Below are 18,008 nucleotides of genomic sequence, written 5' to 3' on the forward strand. Positions count from 1 at the left end.
ATTGCTTCACGACACCACAGAACAAAAGGCCGGTGTAACAGACTGCCTAGCAGAATATAACATTGTACCGACGACACTCCCACTCCACCACACAATCTGGAAACTCCTAACAACAATTAAGGTTATTGTGTTGAAATGAGTCGACGGCCCTAACCGCTCTGACCCATCCAAAACTCGTCTGGGTCAGGCTCTTGGTTTTTTCTGTGAGCATTCCGAGCCGTTGCACCCCCTCGATCTTTTGCATGCACTTTTCCTTTGTGTTCTTCCTTGTTTTCAGTGCGACCATGCGAATTGCCAGCCGCCGAGCGTCTCTGTTTCTCCTGGCTCAAACGCTCTTTCTGCTGGCGCTGGAATTCAGGACACTCGATCTGGAGATGATAAATCGACCCACATGTGTGGCAGGAACCTCCTTGCGGGTATTTGCCTGCATTGGTACCAGGACGAAAACAAAGCGAAAATTCGTGTTGCTAGGCGCTATTGGCGCCTGGAGAGGCACACACTTGAACACGGGGCGGTCCTGAGCTGCGGAATATGAAAGCGCTGGAGCATGAGAAATGCCCCAGATGGCTAGGGCGCCGTGACGGTAGACCCGCTCGTAAATCATCACAGTGAGCGTTCAAAGCGACCAACAGCGTTCTCTCTCTCACTCAAGCCAACGTGTCAAGGTTGAAATGCACTACGGCTTTTTAGATTCGGCCAGTTTTGATCCGTGCACTTCGTTAAAAACCGTATCCCGCTGTCATCCTCCCGCTCATCATCTCATGGACGGTCTACCAGCAGACAGCACCGACGACACATATCTTACTGCATCATGGCTTTTCTGCTAAACAATGTGATCGAAACGCTCGGCAATACACAGTAGAATTCCTCATTTACCTGTTGTAGACTTAGGACAACCAGAAGACAAGTGCCCTCTGTTGCCACAGATGAAGCATAATGCGAACGGTAGCGCCCCGTCCTGTTAAGCAACAACAACAAAACAACAAAACAAATGGTAACTTGAAATCTTTAGAGAAACAGATATTTTGGCGACATTTGCGGACCACACTATGTCAAACACCACACCATCTCTCTCGTGTGGCACGGTAATACAGATGTATTTATTGTATTCTGGGCGTTATTGCTGTTACACAAGATGGAACGGCTGCCGACGCAGCGGAACAACGGTGAACGTCCACTCTTTACTCTAAGTGGCGGACATGGCGCCCTTGGAGAAAGACTGGGTAGCTGGCAACCAAATGCACGCTCCTACAGCGTGCAGGTGTGAGCAAAAGCCTGTTAGACCTACTGGCTTGCGCTTTTTTTTGCAGTTCTTCAGTGTGTGGTCCGTCGCGCCGCAGTTGAAGCAAATGCCGCTCATCACCGGTCCACTTTTGGCGTCGCTTTGCGTTGTGTCATTCTCCGCGGCAGAAGACCCTGTGGCACTGGACTGGGCAAGCGGGCAATTCTCCAGCAAGTGGCCTTTCTTTCTACCTGTGGTAGGCAACGCATGCATCAGAAGAAGAAGCAGAATAACCACCGGACATCTAATGCTTACGCAAACTGATGTGGTGCCGGATAGCCAACCCCAAATGTTTCGTGGACGTCCTCTTAAGAAGACGTAACGGATTCCCATCTGGGCTGTAACCCGACAGCTTATCTAATACATTTCGTTCTTGGTACTGCATAGATAAACGTGCGGTCCTCGATAGACTATACTTGCCCGATCGTGGTACTGTAGGTAGCGTGCACGAAGCCACCAAATATACCTGAACAAAGCCATCCCAAAGACAAGGACCTCTATAATTCATTCGGTTGGGTGTGCACATGCAGAGGCATCACTGGCAGACGCATGGTGCAATTTATTGAGAGTTGGATCAGAAGCACGACCACAGTGCAGACTGCCCAGAGCTCCCGGCACCACTTCGTGTATCCAGTCACTGCAGCGAGCAACAAAGTAGGAAACGAAGGGGAACTACGGTCCAGCGCAGAAGCCTCGATTTTTTGCTTCGATCCTGCTGGGGTAGTTCAAGAGGCCGGGCACACACCCAGATTATTAGAAGTGTTGCAGGCATATATGGGAAAAGAGCACTATAAAATCCGGCATTCCTGTTACCAAACTTACAACGGAGGCAGATTTTGTTCAGCTTTTTCTTCTGCGAACCGGTTAGTTTTCGCGCCGCCGAAGCTGACTTTTGCTTCCCATTGCCCGTTCCGTCGCGTTTCCCCGTCGGTTTCTTTTGTGTCCCTTTCACTCCCTGCTTTTTTTGAGCCTCAGCCTTCAGCTTGCTCTTCGACTTCTCCAGCTGGCCTCCGACCTTGACTTCGCCTCGTTCAGCCTTGGCCAGCAGCGCCAGACGCGCACGAATTCTCTTCAACCGAGATTTCGTCATTTCGTTGCGATTCTCAAGTTCTGCCACCAGCTCCGCCATCCTTTCTTTCACTTGTTCTACAGTCCAACACTCTCGTCGTTTCCGTTTCTTTCTCTTGAAGTGCTTGTCTTTCTCACCGGCCGATCCTCCAGCCTCCACTGCTTCCAACGAAGTATCCGATCGCTCGTCATTTGTGATGTCGGCATCATCGCTGTCTCTTTCTTGTGTCGCCTGAGAATATTCCCCTTCGTTCTTCTCTTCATTACCGTCGGTAACATGAGAAGTACGCTTCTTCTGTTTACGCCGTCCAGATTCACATGCCGCGCTTGCGTCAGTCACAGATGCTGAATGACGCCTTTTCTTCTCTATCAAGGAGCCGTCTATGACAACTTGGCCCCCTGTTTGACTACAACCTTGCGCTTGTTTTCCCGAATACTGCTTTACGAGCGAGCCCCCAGACTTCTTCGCTCGATTGTCCAGGCAGCTCTTCTTAGGCCTCGCTCCATCTGCATATGTCTCATCTGTTCCTTGAAAATCAGACTCGACATCGTGCTCACACTGCCTTTCTCGTTTCTTCTTTCCACTACCTGTTTCCGAACTGGAATGACGGACAGAGTCAGATAGCTCACACCGCTGGCGTACCATTTTTGTTCCCTCCACCGCTACCAATGGAAACACGTTCCTCTAGGATCCGTCAGATACATCCAGGCATTGATGATGAGCAAAATTATTTCTCTCCGCAGCCATGTGGAACTCCTTCGGTGAATAGAGACCGCCTTCCAGAGGGTGACTGGGGAGCTTCGATGATGGCTCAACGGAAGAAAAAAGATCTGGTAGCACTCTCGGCCACAATGCCTCGAAAGACAACCACTGCCCTGATTTGGCCAGAATATAAAAGAGTTTATAAACCTGAGAGACTTCAGTTCAGAGACGTGGCTCTAAGGTTTTCGGCCAGAGGCATTTCGCGAAGTTATGGCGAAGAGAGGCGAAAAATGCAGTGCATGCTCTTTGAGTACCCCGCGCGCCCCCGCACACCCTTTCACATCAAAGTATCTGGGCAGCCTTAATGATGAAATACACGAGCCAGCAAGAGGGATCAAAAAAACGCAGCCAACAGTAGAGTGACGGGATTTGAACGACTTCAGTTATGAGCAGGCCGTGGACGGTCTATCTCTGCCTGTCTGGTTTCCTTCATCCACAGCGAGGCAGTTTTTCTGCGCTAGGTTGTTTCCGCCGTCAGCAGCCGAAGTTTTTTCATCCACTGCCGCAAAACCTTTGTCAGAAACTGCTGTATCCGACTCAACGTTCTGCCGTTCTTCGAACATCGCGAGCACATTTTTTTCAGATGGTGGTGCTCCTCCACAATCTGCAATGGAAGAGAACCCTCTGCTAATGTGGTTTCTCCGGCAGCTACCGAAGCCAGGGCACCGGTTCATCACTATGGGAATGTATTTGGGGTGAACGCTGTCACACTGGGGTCGCACAACTTTCCCTTTTGAAGAGGAGGATAACGTGGGAGCACCGTAAACATGTTGCGTGTCTTTCTCTTGCCCGTGGGGAGCGAGTGCCGAGCTCTTTCGTCGTCAGACATATCGCACTGGCCGCACTGACCACAACAGTATCAACTCTAAAAAAGTTCGACACGACCAGGGAATCTATCTCTTTGCTGTTCCTACGGTTCAGTTCGGTCGCTCTCCCCGCAACACAGCAGAGGCATTCTCGAGATTCGCCATGTTTTGTGTTTCATGGCTGTTCGTCCGGGTACGCACTCTTGACAACCAGGTGGTGCGTTAAGCTACTTAACAGAATCCGCAGTGTGGGGGCTGGTGTCTATCGGGTTCAACAAAGAATCGCCTTTTCATGGAAACAATCATGCTTGGTGCTTTAAAAAATTCCTGTCGTAAAAATCCGCTTCTCCTCCCCGAACTCGGTCGAACTTGCGGCGAGCTGCAACCCCTCTGAAAGTCTTCTTCAGAAAACAAATGCTTTCATCAGCGTCCGAAAAGTCAAAAACTCACACCGCTCTTTCTCTGACAGTGAGGAAGCTCTTGCCATGCGATGGAGGGTCCCAGTTCATCCGCTCCAAGAAAATCTGCCTCATCGAGGTTTGGAAGAGTTCTCCGGGATTACTGCAAACGGTAGTGTCGAATCGGATGTGCGATTGTGATTGACGCATTCTCTTTCTTTTCGCGTGCTGGGGCTCCCAGTGGTGGGTTACTGTGTCTGGTGTCATCATCCCACAGCGCCCAACAGGAAACGGTAAGCGCACGTGGGCGTCGCTGTTTCACAAGAAAGAGCACACGTAACAGGAAAACCCTCGAAAGTAGTGATTTCTACGCGTGCACGTTACTGCAGTGAAGATCTATCAGAGCGTTCGACCACATCTACAGTTCAGACAGAGAGCCGGGACGACGGGGATCCGACCAACATTTCACAATGCATTAACTACAAGTCTACCACAGCATGGATGAAGAAATGCATTGGAACATCGTCGCAGGGGAAAGGAACTTGCCCGCTTGTCGCGTGCTGGAGATCTGAAATTCAACCCCTACGAGAAAATGCGTGAAGGTGCTTAGGCACGTGTCTCCTGGTTGGGGGGTCCGCTAGGTTTCAGGCGCGTTGTGGCGGTTAGTGCTAGCGCGTAAACATACATGAAATGTTGACAGGTAGAAGGGGATAAACATGTCCACTCAAGTTTACTCTCCGCTGACACCAAGGTGAGCGCCTTCCGCCCCCGGTACATAATCGACGCTTTGGCTAGTGAGGGGGGACAGGGGCGGGGGGGGGGGGTATTGCACGTGCTTTTCTTCGTGGAGCTAGGGACATCTACGGTGTATCGCTCCCACCAGAAAGCGTCAAGAACCAGCTCGAAATGTGTAGGGATGTCGAAGTCACGCTAGAGTCTTCTCTAGACGACGGCTGCGCGACGCCGTGCCATTCTATCAGCACCGGGGTGAGTACCGTCAGTATGCAGACCCTGGAGGTTGGCATCTCGCCCATTCTGTGGGTCTTTTCTCCCAACGCCTTAAACAACAAGTGGTTCACCGTAAGTTGCCGCGACGGAACGGGGGCTGTAAGAGTTGAGGCTCTTCGACTGCGTTTGACCAAGGACCGCCTCGCCAGAACAGCAGTTCCCCAGTTTTTTTTTTCAGGATAGAAAAGAACGCCACGAGGCTTGTTGCTTTTTTCTGTGACCGGGAAGTAGCATCTGCGGTATTGGTTCCAGAAAAGCCATGAAGCATGTCGGTGTTCGAAACCCTGATGACGGTGTCATAAACCTCGCACGAACATGCACCAAGACTCTGGGAATGGCACCGCGCCACTTCGGACATGACTTAACCGGGGGTTTATAGTAACGTCAAAACGACACCGTCAACCCCGGTGCCAGTGTTCACCTTTTTACAGTATTGTCCATAAGGTATCTCAGTGTAGTACACCCTGCCAGGTAGTCGGCTAAATATTGCCCGGAAACTGCCGAACACTACGATGTTGGTGTTGTGGATGTGCTGCCATTGGTGGCGGGTGCATGTGCCCCAGCTCGCTTGGCTGCAAACGTTGGGCACCACGGGTTGACCCCGTAAAAGTAGACAACGCATGCGTGCAAGATTCCTGGAGAGCCGAGGACCAGTGTGTGCCGACTCGGAGCCTGAGCCGTTTTCAGTTCTTTCGTTGCGTCGGTGGAAAAAATGATTTACCGATATTTTGTTTTCTATGTGTGTTGCCAAGGCGATGGCGCCCCGATCCCTGACTGTGGGTTCGGGGCCTTCGGCTTGACGATCTTCTAGCGTCGGCGCACTAGGCGTCCCTTTTCCTGTCTCTGCTGTATACCGTAGTTTTATCTCCGTTCTATCTTGCCTGGCCACTCCGTCCACCTCTGTCTGGTGATGTGTTCCTTCGGTGTCGTGTGTTTTCGCAAGTTGCTAGGTGTGCGACCGGAACTCTTCCGAACCGCTGGTCGGGTTCTCGAGACCCTGGACGTACATGCCCTCTGTTTGCAGAGCACCTTTGGCCTGTGAATAATTTTCATTCGTTTCCTCCCCATTTGTAATCACGCAATACACCGCAGAGATATGCATCACAATCAGCGTCATCTTCGCAGAGCCCTTTTCGTTTCAGAACCACGTTCCTGCACCGAGCTTCCCGCTGGCATCTTTTCTTTCCCTACGGGTGGTCCCCTAGGATAATAATTCGCACACACTGGATTTCTCCTGGCATAGAGTGACCCAGCAGCTTGTGCGTCTCCTCCTGAGGCGTGCAGAGGCAATAGGTGCGCAACAACGCCATCGACAGTTTCTTCGTTAAACGCCTAATGCGCAGAAAGGAACCCTCCCGCGGAATCAATGGAAGCCCGCGCCGTGTGGTCAACTGGCCGCGACGCGGGCCGCACCTGGTTTTTACGTGCAGCACCTGCCTGCGCATTCTTAATTCTGATTCTCTGTTCCTTCGTCTGTCTCTTCCGTGAATCCAGTGCGGAAGAACTGGCAACGACGCCGGCGGCAGAGGCGACAAGAGGTAAAACTCTCCCACGTTTCTCTTTGCCCGCGGGGTTCACAGACATGGATCCGGACAACCCCGTAACCACGATTTACCCTCTCTGACCTTCCTATTATCAGCAGGCTGCTTTCTCGTCTGAGGCAGGGAACTGGATGCAGTGTTACTTTCTGGCACCTTGACCATTGTATAGCGTGCAACGACACGACTTGAGAACTAATCTTCCAACATGTGACCGACTGAGTGCAACCCCCTAACCGCAGCTGTTGACGGTCATCTTGCGTTGCTGTAAGGTGCGCTTTTGCGGTGAGTGCACAGCGCATCCCCGCCATGTGATGGCCGATAATTCTGTGAAGGGGACAATGAAGCCGTTGCGGGCTCGAAGGAACCGAGTGATAAAAAAGGAAGCCATTTGGAAGGAAGGGAAGCTGCTCAGTGAGGTTTCACGCACCCCCATCGCTTGCGAGAGAAAGAAGCACGTGAACTCTGGTATGGAGGCCTTCACAGCAGGGGATGCGCCTGGTTCCCGGCTTACTGGCCTGATGGCAAATGAATGGCTCCGTAGCAGGAGTTTGCTTCGAATTTGTTGGAGAACAGTACGCAGATCCTTAATTGCCAAACGTTTCAAGCCAAGTGACCATTCCTGCCTCGTTGGCTGTTTTTTTCAGCGACGCCTGTGACGTCAGAGGAGTCGGAGACGAAGCTACTGTCTCAAGGCCACAATGTTGCCGCCATTAGGGCAAGAAGCTCTATCCCAGCTTCTCAGGCGCTGTCCTTCATCGACTCGCTGCGCCCGGGACCGTGGAGTGGACAAGCATCAGGATATTTGAACGCTGGACCAGACTGCTACAATCTGGTTACTGAACCGGCGACGGTGCCAAGAGGATTGTGCACGGAGACGTGCGTCCTAGTCTGGGAAGGGGGGCAAACCCGGCATGCGACATGTCACGACAGGGAGGCTTGTTTCTGGCGTGAGTTCATGACGCGTGAGGTGCAAGCTGCGCGCGCTGGGATACCCCGCAAATTTGCTTCCCAAATTGCCAAAGAGTGCGATTTCGGTGAGTTTTTCACAAAGACTAAAGCCTGATGGGCTGCTTTTCGGCGACTGACGGCCTCGCCTCCAGTTGGATAATGACCCGGCTGCTGCAAACGGGAGGGAAACGCTACATGTTGCGCACACACGGGGTTGCTGGTTACTGAGTAGAAGGAAAGTTACGGCCCTATCCTACACCTCGCACGAGAGGTTTTTCTTACTGAGCCTCTTCATGCAAGAGAGTGAAATTGTTTACTCCCACGCCCAAGGGTGCGGACGTCCTGCGTGAGAATGATCGGCAGCTAAGCAGCCGTCAAAGACCCGTTGTGTCGGCCAGAATGTCCGGCTACCAAAACGAGTGTGTTTCCGTCATCGAGGGACCACTTATTTCTGGCTTCTAACGCAGCCTTGCAGTGTGGTGACGTTACACATTCCACGACCAGGACCATAGAGAAGAGGAGATAGGGGATCGAACTGTCGTCGCTGCTGTTGACGTCGCAACACTGGATTGCCTTTTCCCCCGTCACTCCTGTAAACACGGTTGTTCCCGATCCATGAAGCGGCAGGTGAGAAATTGCTGTTTCGCCAGCGTGGTGTGTTCCTTGTCTCTGCAGAGACGAAATCCCCGCACCTTCCCCTCGCTCAGTTTGGTAAGCTACCTTAGACGAGGAGCACCCTTCAGACGCTCCCCCAAATCACGGGGAGGAAATGGCTTTGTTTGCCTTAATGTTTGCTTTTTATTCTGGCCTTTTGCGTGAGCCGTCCTACGGCTGCTGAGCTGTTGTGCGGGAATCGCTCATTAGTACAGCATCTCTGGTGGTAGGCTAGTGCCATCGTAATCCACCCTTTTGGGTTGTGGCCTGGAGTCCTCCAGGAACGGAACGGACGAAAAAACCTCGCCGAGATGCTGCCAGAGACATGAAACGACGAGGCCCATGTTTGCATATATCTTCTCGGTTTTGTCTCCAACCGCAATTGGGACTGCGGGACTCCCGCGTATCAACATGCAGAACGCCCGTGAAGGTCGTGTTTCTTGCTCTCAAACGGTTCGGTGGTCTGCGTTATTCTGGACAGTACTTCACTAAAAAGACTTTTCACCGCTCCTGGATGAGTGACAGCGAAACCGAGGATTGCCGACACGAGCAACAAGAAGGCAGTTCAACCGCAGGTGCGCGTGTGTCCTCTGTCTGCGTGTGGCGCCTCAGAGCACATGTTTCTTTTGTCGGCAACGAATGTACAGAACAACTCCCGCTGGGATGTCGCGGCAGTCTGCTCAGACAGCCAACGCCTGGCTGTCGCTGGAGCGCTTGTTGGGTCGAAAGATGTGGTTCGGGGCGTTGCTTCCGAGGTGGACGGTTGCGAAAGCGTGGATGTAACCAGTCAAATTAAGCAACTCTGCGCACACGCAATACAGGATTCACAACAGAGGTGCGTCATAGGACCCGACGTGTTCTCCGAGGTCACCTCTAAATTTTCGTGTGCTACCAACGAGACGCCCTACCTTGCCCTCTACGTCAACTGCGTCCCCGGTGAGTCGCCGCGAACAAAAGAGCGGTTCAAACGAAAGCCATCCGGAAGCAGCGTTCTCAGGCCTTTGTGCTTGCTGGACGTGCAGCCGTGGGGGGATCCCGCTGATGCTACCTGGTATCTCCGTTCAAGAAGGACACTGAACAACAAAACGAGACGCACTGTTCAAAACATTCTTTAGAGCGGTCACTGGCCAGCCGAACGAACGGAAGGCAGAGAGGATGTACCCCAACAGCAGTGTCGTTACACACGACCTGATCATCTGCTGTAGCGAGCACTCCTTAAATGTCCCTTTGCCGCTTCAGCCTTTCATCGCAAGTTTTGCCTCTGACCTCGCGAGGCTACGTACTGCTTCGATTTCTGTTACCGTGTTCATGATCGTGCTCTGCCGTATGGGCTGCTGGTAGTACAAGAGAAAGGCGCAGTACCTGTATCATCTTCTGTTAAGGATTCCGTTCCACAGCGCATCGACCGCAGATGTGGTAGCCCTCGAGGCACTTCGAGTTTCTATAAACTACGTGCCTTTCGCCCAGTGATGGTTCCTGCTGTGCCGGGTCACGTCATGGTGGCACGGGTACAGTTGCCGGTCCGCCCTTTTTTTGACGGTTCCTCTTCTCCGCTGGTGGGACCCGTGGAAGGGAAATATGGGAGTCTCCTGTCCCCTACCTGGAGGCGTCGCTTTCCGGAAGCGGGGCGAGGAACGGTACTGGTACGCTGCACCAGAGGAGCGAAGCCTGAGCTTTTGGGTTCGCGTGATCTGTAGGAGACGTCCAGTTGCGTGCGAAACGCAAGTACAGCTGTTGCCCGTTGGCCACAACTCGCGAAGGGGCTGTCTGGCTGTGCTCGTTAGACGTAAGGCGTCACTGTGAAACCCATTCACAGCGGCGCAAGAGGAACCTCCAAGAGGCTCCTGCAGTGCAGCAGTTTTGGCGCTGCGGAAACGTTCTCTCTCTACATCGGAGAGAAAGCGTCTTTCAGTCGCTCTGCGGCTCTTGCATACGTCCTTGAGTCTTGTCTCTCCGGTCCCGCCTGTGTGAGGGGCGGCGCGAGCCATGAGAATATGGGTTCTGGATGTTTGTGTCCTCTACTCAACAGTTAAAGTGGCAGACGAAATCGGATGCAAGCTCTACACACCCGCGACTGGGCTACCAAGTCCAGGTAAGGTTGAGTCGGATTCGTTCGAGTGAAAGTGACATTAGCTGGTGGCAGAGCAACAGCGTTGATGAAATGCAACCGCCACCTCATTAGCTGAGTAACTCTCCAGTTTGTGCCCTGTTCTGCAAAATGGATATTCGGGGAAAGTCCATCACACCTGGGAGAGCTACCACACCGTGCAAGACAGCAGTTGCTGGTCCTCCGCCGCTCGCCTATTCGTCTTGCAGATTGACTCCTCCACGGAAACAAACAGGTTGTTTGAGCCACGATCAGGGAGCTTCCTAACTGCAGGAAGCCTCTTGCCTGTGTACGATTCGTGATACGTGTTCTGCTAGGCTACCTCGACACAAACAAAAGTTCAGGTTCCTTATACGGCAGCTAGCGAGCTGTACGCTCTGGGTGGCGCTTTCGGGCAGCACGACCCTTCCCCGTTTAGTCACAAGCTGTCGCTTGCCTCTCCGTCGTTTTCCCCCTTTTCTTTTGCAGACGGTTCGTCGATGCTTACTGGCGCATGAGACACCTGCACACGCGTCCATGTGACATGCACTGGGAAACGATCGGAGTTCTACAACAGAAGCCACTACGGGTCTTGTCACGAGCAGGCATAGATATGAGCAATAGATTCGGAGCGCCGGCGAAACAGAAACACTCTAGAGAGCCGGCGGAAGAGGGATGCTAAACGGAATCGTGTCGGCCTGTCTCCCGAGCTCAGGCATGCAGTTTGCGTTCGCCTCGAGTCCTATTTGGAACTGACGTAGCTTCACGCAAGCGTAGCGAACATAGTGGATTCAACAGTGCTCAGGAATCATTTCACGTGCGGAGTGCGCTGGCTCAACAACGACTGTGTCTCGCATCCTTCTCTACCGGAGGTTCTCCGTTTGTGTGGCCGTTGTGATAGCCTGTAGTGTTCATTCCCGTGAGGAAACGGGCAATACAGGGCAGTTTTTAGCTAGCCGCTTGCGTTGACACTACGTGCTTACCGCCCGCCTCCCTTCAAGAAACGAGACCTGTGAAGATAGGAAATAACGCGCAGCGTTTTGGCTGATGACGTTCAGAGCCTCTACCGTCGGATGGCATTTTAAGCTTTCAGTGCCGCATGCCGTATGTCCGTTGCCCGCAGGAGGGTGCGAGTGTCCAGCGGGAACCGAGCAATGCGTACTGAAGGAGGCGTCAATGTATACAGAGGTTGCCATTGGCGTGGCCTCTGGGTTCACTGTTCATGCCAAGAACGGTCGCGGGTATGGCTCTGCATGCGGATTGATCCGTTTGTGCCCACAAAAAGCCAGCAGTTGACAGCTTCGTCTTTGGTACTCTTTCTGTTCTTCGCATGGACAACTGCCGTATGGTCGGTGTCACGGCAGTTGGAGAATGCTGTTAACCTCCATCCGGACAAGTTTGTCTGAAAGGAGGAAACTGGTATTTTTCCTCGTACGATGTCTAGAAACACACTTCAGATTTTCATGTCCACCATGGGATTCTCAGTGCATCGAAAAAGCACTTGGAAAGGGATACTGGCTAGCGTTCTGGGATCGTGTACTGCACGGGGAAGTAATGTTGTTTCCCGTGCATACAAAGCGCGGTTCCTACGAACGGTAGACTGCGGTGGAATTTGCCCGTCTCGATTGAGGGCATCAGAAGCCTCTGTGTAGATTGCGGCATTCAGCCATACGCTCTGGTCTTCGCTGGAAGGAGCCTACCTGCGGTCGCTGCTGTGGTGGCGCTGTCCTTTTGGCGGTGGGGTGAGGTGCGAAAGCGCTCTATCCGCTTGATGGCGACACCTTGCCATGCATCTGCGCCGAAGATCCGTCGCCAACGGCAGCGCTGCCTGAACGCTTCTCTTCCCTATTCGGTTCTCTTGACGAAGCAGGCTTTGATAGAGGGGTGCAAGCTGACGCCCTGTGGCCCGTTTCCAATTTTGTACAGCTTTAAAAATGGCGACTTGACGGCGTTTAAGTCACCTTCCTGCACGGGCTATTCAGTTAGGGTGGCATGCAAGAAGGCGCCTTCCTCGACATCAAAAGGTAGGTGACCGTCCTGCTTGTCTTCGGGAACAGCAACTGGGTGGACGGCGCACGGGCAAGCATATCGCTGCAGTACACGTCCTTGGAAGTCGCATGCGGTTTGCGTCGGGAGCTCTGAGAGAGAGCGACGCCCGAAGCTGAGCGGGGGACCCAAATACATAAGGTGCAGTGTCTAGGCAAGGGCGTTCGAGGCAGGCAATGTACGCGCAGAATCTCTGACGCGTTCGGGAGAAGCCGCTTGATGTCCGACCACTGGCTCGGCGACGAGTCGATAGGGCGCGTCAACCTCGTCCCATGACAGTGTAGGCTAGGAAACTTTGGAAAGGCGCCAACTTTCTGTAAAAAAGATACTGCTTTTTGATGCTTCTCTCCGAGGTGCACAGCACCCAGTCGATGGCGGGAGGTCTGAAATGTGGGGAATCCGAATGCGGTCCGCTGTTTCACTGTGGGTGTGGTGCCCGAGGAAAAAAACTAGAGGCCGTTGGCGCATCGGTCGGCCGTGGCAGTCCAGCTAGTTGTGCTTCATGCAGAGGGGAACTGTTGTTTTGAGGAGTGATCAATCCGAGGTTAAATCGGACTAGATCGCTTGCCCTCGGGTCCCGTGACTCGGCAGTTAGTTGGACGTTCTGTAGTCGTTGTGCGGCTTCTTTCCCGCGCGTTTACTCGGGTGTGCTCGGGTGATGTCTTGCTAGGTTCGAGTGAGGGCAGCTGTATCCACAGCCCGAATCATTGTGAGGAAGGGGCTCGAAGTTGTCCCTTGCCGATACCTGTCACTGTGGAGAAAGCTGAAGTTTGCTGAGATGCTCTTAATACCACAGGAGACCCGGCAAAGACCAGTTGGCTGGACAGGGGACCAGACTGCTATAGTCCAACGGATTCGAACACTGCGCAGATGTGCAAGTTCGCGTGTCTGAAGCTATGGAATCCTACGGATGATAGCCTGGTCAACGTACACACCCCTTTTGACGACTTCATGACACGCCTTTCTTCCGGGGACTTGACAGTGCCGGAGCTTACTGACGACGGAAATACAACCATTCGCAGCTGCAAGTGGGGTGAGTTTTTCAGGGGGAAAGCATCCGTCTCCGATGAGCTATCGCCACACCGAGCGCAGTGGCGAGGACGCTGAAAATTTTTTTAACGGTTTGCGCGGTCGTTACGTGGCTCATCCTCCTTTTTAGATCTCACAAACAATTGAGGCCCGTTCACATAATTCCCTCAGGATGAGCGCAGGCGCTAGAAAAAGCTGTGTAGACGACAGCGAGGGACTTCGAGAAAACAACGCTATCTATTTGACGGTTTGAAGCTGAACAGGGCGCTAAATGAGAGCCGTCCATGTGCAGCCTCACGGTCTTTCTACCATTCTTTGGGAGAATTCGAAGTGAGCATGCGCGTTTTCGGTGTATGTGCAGAACGAAAGAAATCGAAACAGGATATATCTGTAGTTGATTTCATACCGCGGTGCTCAAAGAAAAGGCATCGTCAGCCGTATCTTTTATTTGTTCACTTGCCTGATCTCGGGGCTCCCCCTGTAATTGTGTCTAGCCGAGGACCTGTTTTGCGGGCGTGTGTTTTTCAGGTAAAAGACAGCGCTTCGATCCTGCCGAGCAATATCGTGAGCTTCACAGGGAACGCACAGCGACGGCGACCTCAGAGGGTGGCACACGACTGGATGGCTCCATGCTGGCCTGATCAGTCTAATTCATGGCTTACATCTTGAACAGACACCATTTTTCGTTCACGTCGCACCCCAGAAAGAGAAACCTGGCGTCGATGTTTGCGTAACGCAATCATGTTCACATCCTCAAACATAATCCGCCAGCGCGCGTGAAGCTTCTGACCTGGGCCCCCCCGTCAGAACCTGACATTCCAGTGGGCGGGAAGTTCCAGCTGGTCGATGTCGAGGGTACCGCGTGTTCAGAGGCGAGCGCCGAGCTCCTGTGTGACGCACGTTCTCACTCTGTGAACCTTGGTTGGCAAGCGCGGTGTGACTTCGCCCGCAGGGTCTGAGCTCCGGTAGGGACGATTAGGGACCGGAGCCGAGACGTAGACTCTGGTGCAAGGCCTGGAACGCCTCACTGGAATCTCTGCAGACACAGCGCTATGTTTGTTTGGACCACACTAGCGCGATGCTTGTTGGCTGCCAGTTTCTCGTCCTCGGTGGCTTGAAGAGGAGACCAGTTGCGTGTGTCGAACCTCTGTCTCTTCGTAAGGGTGTTCTTCAGAGTCAACATTCTACGACTATACAGAAAGATTGCAGGAATCGAGTCCCGTGGTTTGGTCAATGTAGTCTTTGCGATGCGCCCTCTCCCTTTCCACGGCAGAATACAAAACATGGACGGCAACTGGGAAGCTGAAAAGGCTGTGTACGGACTCCAGGAAACCGCAGATCGTTCGAGCCTTCGTTGGATGCTCAGATGTAAGGTGGCGACAGGGAACTAGACAAGGGAAAGCAAGCATCCGCACCGAGAAGCCGCATATTCGTCCTACGAAGTGTGCATTAGAATATCGCAGAACGTGGAGAAAGTCCTGTCGTACAAGTACCCCTGGGTTGCGGGTGAAGACGAGACGGGATGGACACGTCTGCAAAGTGTCCTTTGATGGCGCTTTCTCTGTTCTGACTTTTGTAATCTCTTTCGACGCCTCGCGGCCCATGGGAGCTTAAAATGCTTCTGCATGGCCCCGAATGTGCACGCTCCTGTGTTCACCGTGACGCAGGGCCCCGTCAGTGGCCAGCAAGCGTGTCTTCTGCATTCGGTGGAAAATGCCACGCGTAACACACGTTGCCGGATGGTGCGGTAGCTTATTCAAATGAGAATGGACGGCAACTGGTGGTGTGTGGTACTCTCCTGTTGCAGTCGCTCCGTTACGGGAAGGAATCGAACAATTGCAACTACCTAGACATCACGAACGAACTCACCATGCGGTGCGGTTCGGCTTTCACCAACGGCACCGCAGGATGCACTTTGCACCCAGAAGAACTCCTTTCGGAAGATGATGCTTGCCAGAAGTCATGTACCGACCAATGGGGTATCCAGCTCTATTACTCCTGTACTCTCGGTGAGTTGGTTTTGCTGGATATATATGTTGCAGCGAATCAACCGCACTTTCACAAGACTTTTAAGCCAATACTAAGGAGCCACAGCGTTGTCTGCTGATAGGTTAGCACAAGCAAACGCCAAGTACGTGCACCAAACCGCAACAGTAAGTGGCTATATCGATCAGTTTTTGAGGAATTTTGCAAGACAATTAGAGCCTCTCGCTGATTCTAGCGTTCACTGTCCCGATAGGTTTGTCTGTCCTAGCCCAGGGTGAGTTGCATGCGAGGGGCACGTTTTTTCGAGCTGAGGAAGACTGTGCACTGTTCAGGGACGTATAGGAGCAAAGACGGTGGAAACGTTCAGTTCATGTTTTCGAGCACGAACTCCTTCCGTCACGTTAGTTGAGGTCGACATCTCGGAGTTTTTCTTGCTTTTATGTAGCCAGCCTCACGCGGGTGGAATGGATATGACCTGAATATAAGACGGTTTACTGCCACAAAAAAATACCCTGGGGAAGGGTAAGGCCCTCAGATCATCTTGCCTGGGGATTCAAGTGTCCGGGAAATAAATGTTACGCCTTCCGGTTCTTCTGTTGAACTGGCATTGCTCATTAGGAGTGTGGCATCTCCGCTCGACTCGAACGGGCAAAAGGGAGAGGAGGGCGCCTGGGGGTTTGTTTGTCGCCAGCGCTCAAATGGGGTTCCGACTTGACTGTGTGTGCCACGTTTAGAAACCTCAACTTCCCTCTGCAGCCTGAACCAAACCATGACAGGATTGGATGAATCGGAAAATGAATATGCTTGCGGCTGCCCGTACCTAGCGGACATGTGCGACTTGGAAGAAGCCGAAGTAAGAGCATGAGCTACCTTAGTGGAGACAGCTGCAACATATCACTGTGAGATAAGCGTTACATGGATGCTGATCGGGACTGGTGAAGGCGGTAAGCACTGGAGATGGTGCCCATCGGTGCTACGTTTTGTATACTGCGAGCCCCAGTTCTTCGTCGAGGGCCTGCAGTTGTATAGTGAAGCGTTCAGCAGCTTTGAGCAGCCGATGTTCCACTTTCTGAGATGTCTGGCTAATTACCAACTCGCGCAAACAGTTACTTCCGGGATAGTTCCAGCGCCGCGTACACGTCCTTCCTCCGTGGAAGTTTGTGTATCATAGCTCACGTCTTCGTGCCTTCCGTATTGCACGTGAGATAGCAGAGCGGAACGATATGTCGCTTTTTCTGCTTCACAGAGAATCTGATCCCGCTGGCTGCCTTGGCTTCTTAAACAGACCAATGAGTAACTTTAGCTGGGGCAAAAGCTCCTCTTTTCTGTTAGAGAAACAGCGGTTCCATGTTATTGTGGCAAATATACCTACACTGAGTTGCCGCAGGCGTGCGGCTTATCATTTCGAGGGAATCTGTACTTTTGCTTTTTGGTTCCCACCCGACTGACATGTAGGCCCGCTCAAACGCACGCATGGCTTCTCGATGAGTCGTCGCTCACCGTGAAGGTGGATAGACATTCGTGGTTGGCGTTGGCGTGTAACGAGAAAGAGTCCGTTTGCATCCTCTGCCACTATGATCTTTGAGTGCTTTCTTTCCTGTTTATGATGCTGCCCAGGCCAATGATTCGTGGAAAGACACCGTTCGTGGCTTCACCGTCGCCATCCTTAAGGGGAATTTAACCTACGGGTTGTCCGGAGGCTCCAAACGCTACCATTCCACCAGCATCAATTCATATACATGCCAGTCACCAACGACTAGGGTCCTGTGCAAGCGTACGTCTGGACCGCCATGAAGCTGATCTTCAGCTCAAGCAGCTGCGAGTTTCTTAGCAGCGTGTCAGTTGTCGGGGAGCCGTCGAGAGGAGGGCTAGAATCGTGGGATGCATGCAGTCAGCCGCAGCACCAGCAATGCCGCTCCAGGGAGAGGCCGCCGTTGCGTTGGCTACCCGTTTTAGTTTACTGGAGACAAGAGGCGAGCCGGGCTGACTGCACTGGACATAGTAGGTAGACAGACGGGACCAGGGTTCTCGGTTCCTGGCCATCCTTGAGGTGCGTATCTGGCTGTGATTTGGTCGGGCCTGACCTCGGTTAACATGCCACCGCGTTTTCTTGCCTCGAATCGTGTATGCCAGCGCCGCCGGCGACCATCGAAATTGTCCCGCCAAGTCAAGGTAGGTCTTGCTCATGTTAGGGTACAGACGGAGCTTCTGTATCTGGTAAACGGAGTTTGACAGTCTGTAGATCTCTTCTCTGATCGCGTGGCCTGAACCGTCGCCAACGGTCGTGGGACTGCATCTCTTCTCCGAAAGCATCCGCCCCATTCGTGCACACAATAGGCCTTGCGTAGGCCGCTGCAATGCTTCCTTGTGCGGCCGTGATCTTCTGCCTCTTA

At 52.8% G+C, this 18,008-nt stretch overlaps 2 protein-coding genes across 2 annotated transcripts in view; one reads left to right on the top strand and one right to left on the bottom strand.

The window, feature by feature from the left end:
• Nucleotides 1-149: 149 nt before the first annotated feature.
• NCLIV_061900 (Poly-zinc finger protein 1, related) lies at nt 150-2,372 on the bottom strand (the record flags this gene model as incomplete). The annotated part of the gene is made up of 4 exons (XM_003885742.1): nt 150-406; nt 877-958; nt 1,289-1,473; nt 2,105-2,372. The coding sequence occupies 4 exons, from the start codon at nt 2,370-2,372 to the stop codon at nt 150-152; spliced, it is 792 nt and encodes a 263-aa protein (XP_003885791.1).
• Nucleotides 2,373-6,691: 4,319 nt separating this feature from the next.
• Nucleotides 6,692-18,008, top strand: part of NCLIV_061910 (hypothetical protein) — a gene marked incomplete at both ends in the record, with an annotated part of 29,558 nt that continues 18,241 nt past the window's right edge. The window contains 14 exons of the mRNA XM_003885743.1: nt 6,692-6,863; nt 7,161-7,277; nt 7,511-7,900; nt 8,490-8,525; nt 9,081-9,404; nt 10,498-10,560; nt 11,678-11,795; nt 12,481-12,578; nt 13,397-13,633; nt 14,903-14,997; nt 15,437-15,638; nt 16,350-16,468; nt 17,233-17,389; nt 17,749-17,787. Of these exons, the coding sequence (XP_003885792.1) occupies nt 6,692-6,863; nt 7,161-7,277; nt 7,511-7,900; nt 8,490-8,525; nt 9,081-9,404; nt 10,498-10,560; nt 11,678-11,795; nt 12,481-12,578; nt 13,397-13,633; nt 14,903-14,997; nt 15,437-15,638; nt 16,350-16,468; nt 17,233-17,389; nt 17,749-17,787 (2,167 nt within the window). The remainder of the gene's footprint in view (nt 6,864-7,160; nt 7,278-7,510; nt 7,901-8,489; nt 8,526-9,080; nt 9,405-10,497; nt 10,561-11,677; nt 11,796-12,480; nt 12,579-13,396; nt 13,634-14,902; nt 14,998-15,436; nt 15,639-16,349; nt 16,469-17,232; nt 17,390-17,748; nt 17,788-18,008) is intronic.

Source organism: Neospora caninum, chromosome XII, assembly GCF_000208865.1.
Source record: "Neospora caninum Liverpool complete genome, chromosome XII".
Taxonomy (NCBI): Eukaryota; Apicomplexa; class Conoidasida; order Eucoccidiorida; family Sarcocystidae; genus Neospora; species Neospora caninum.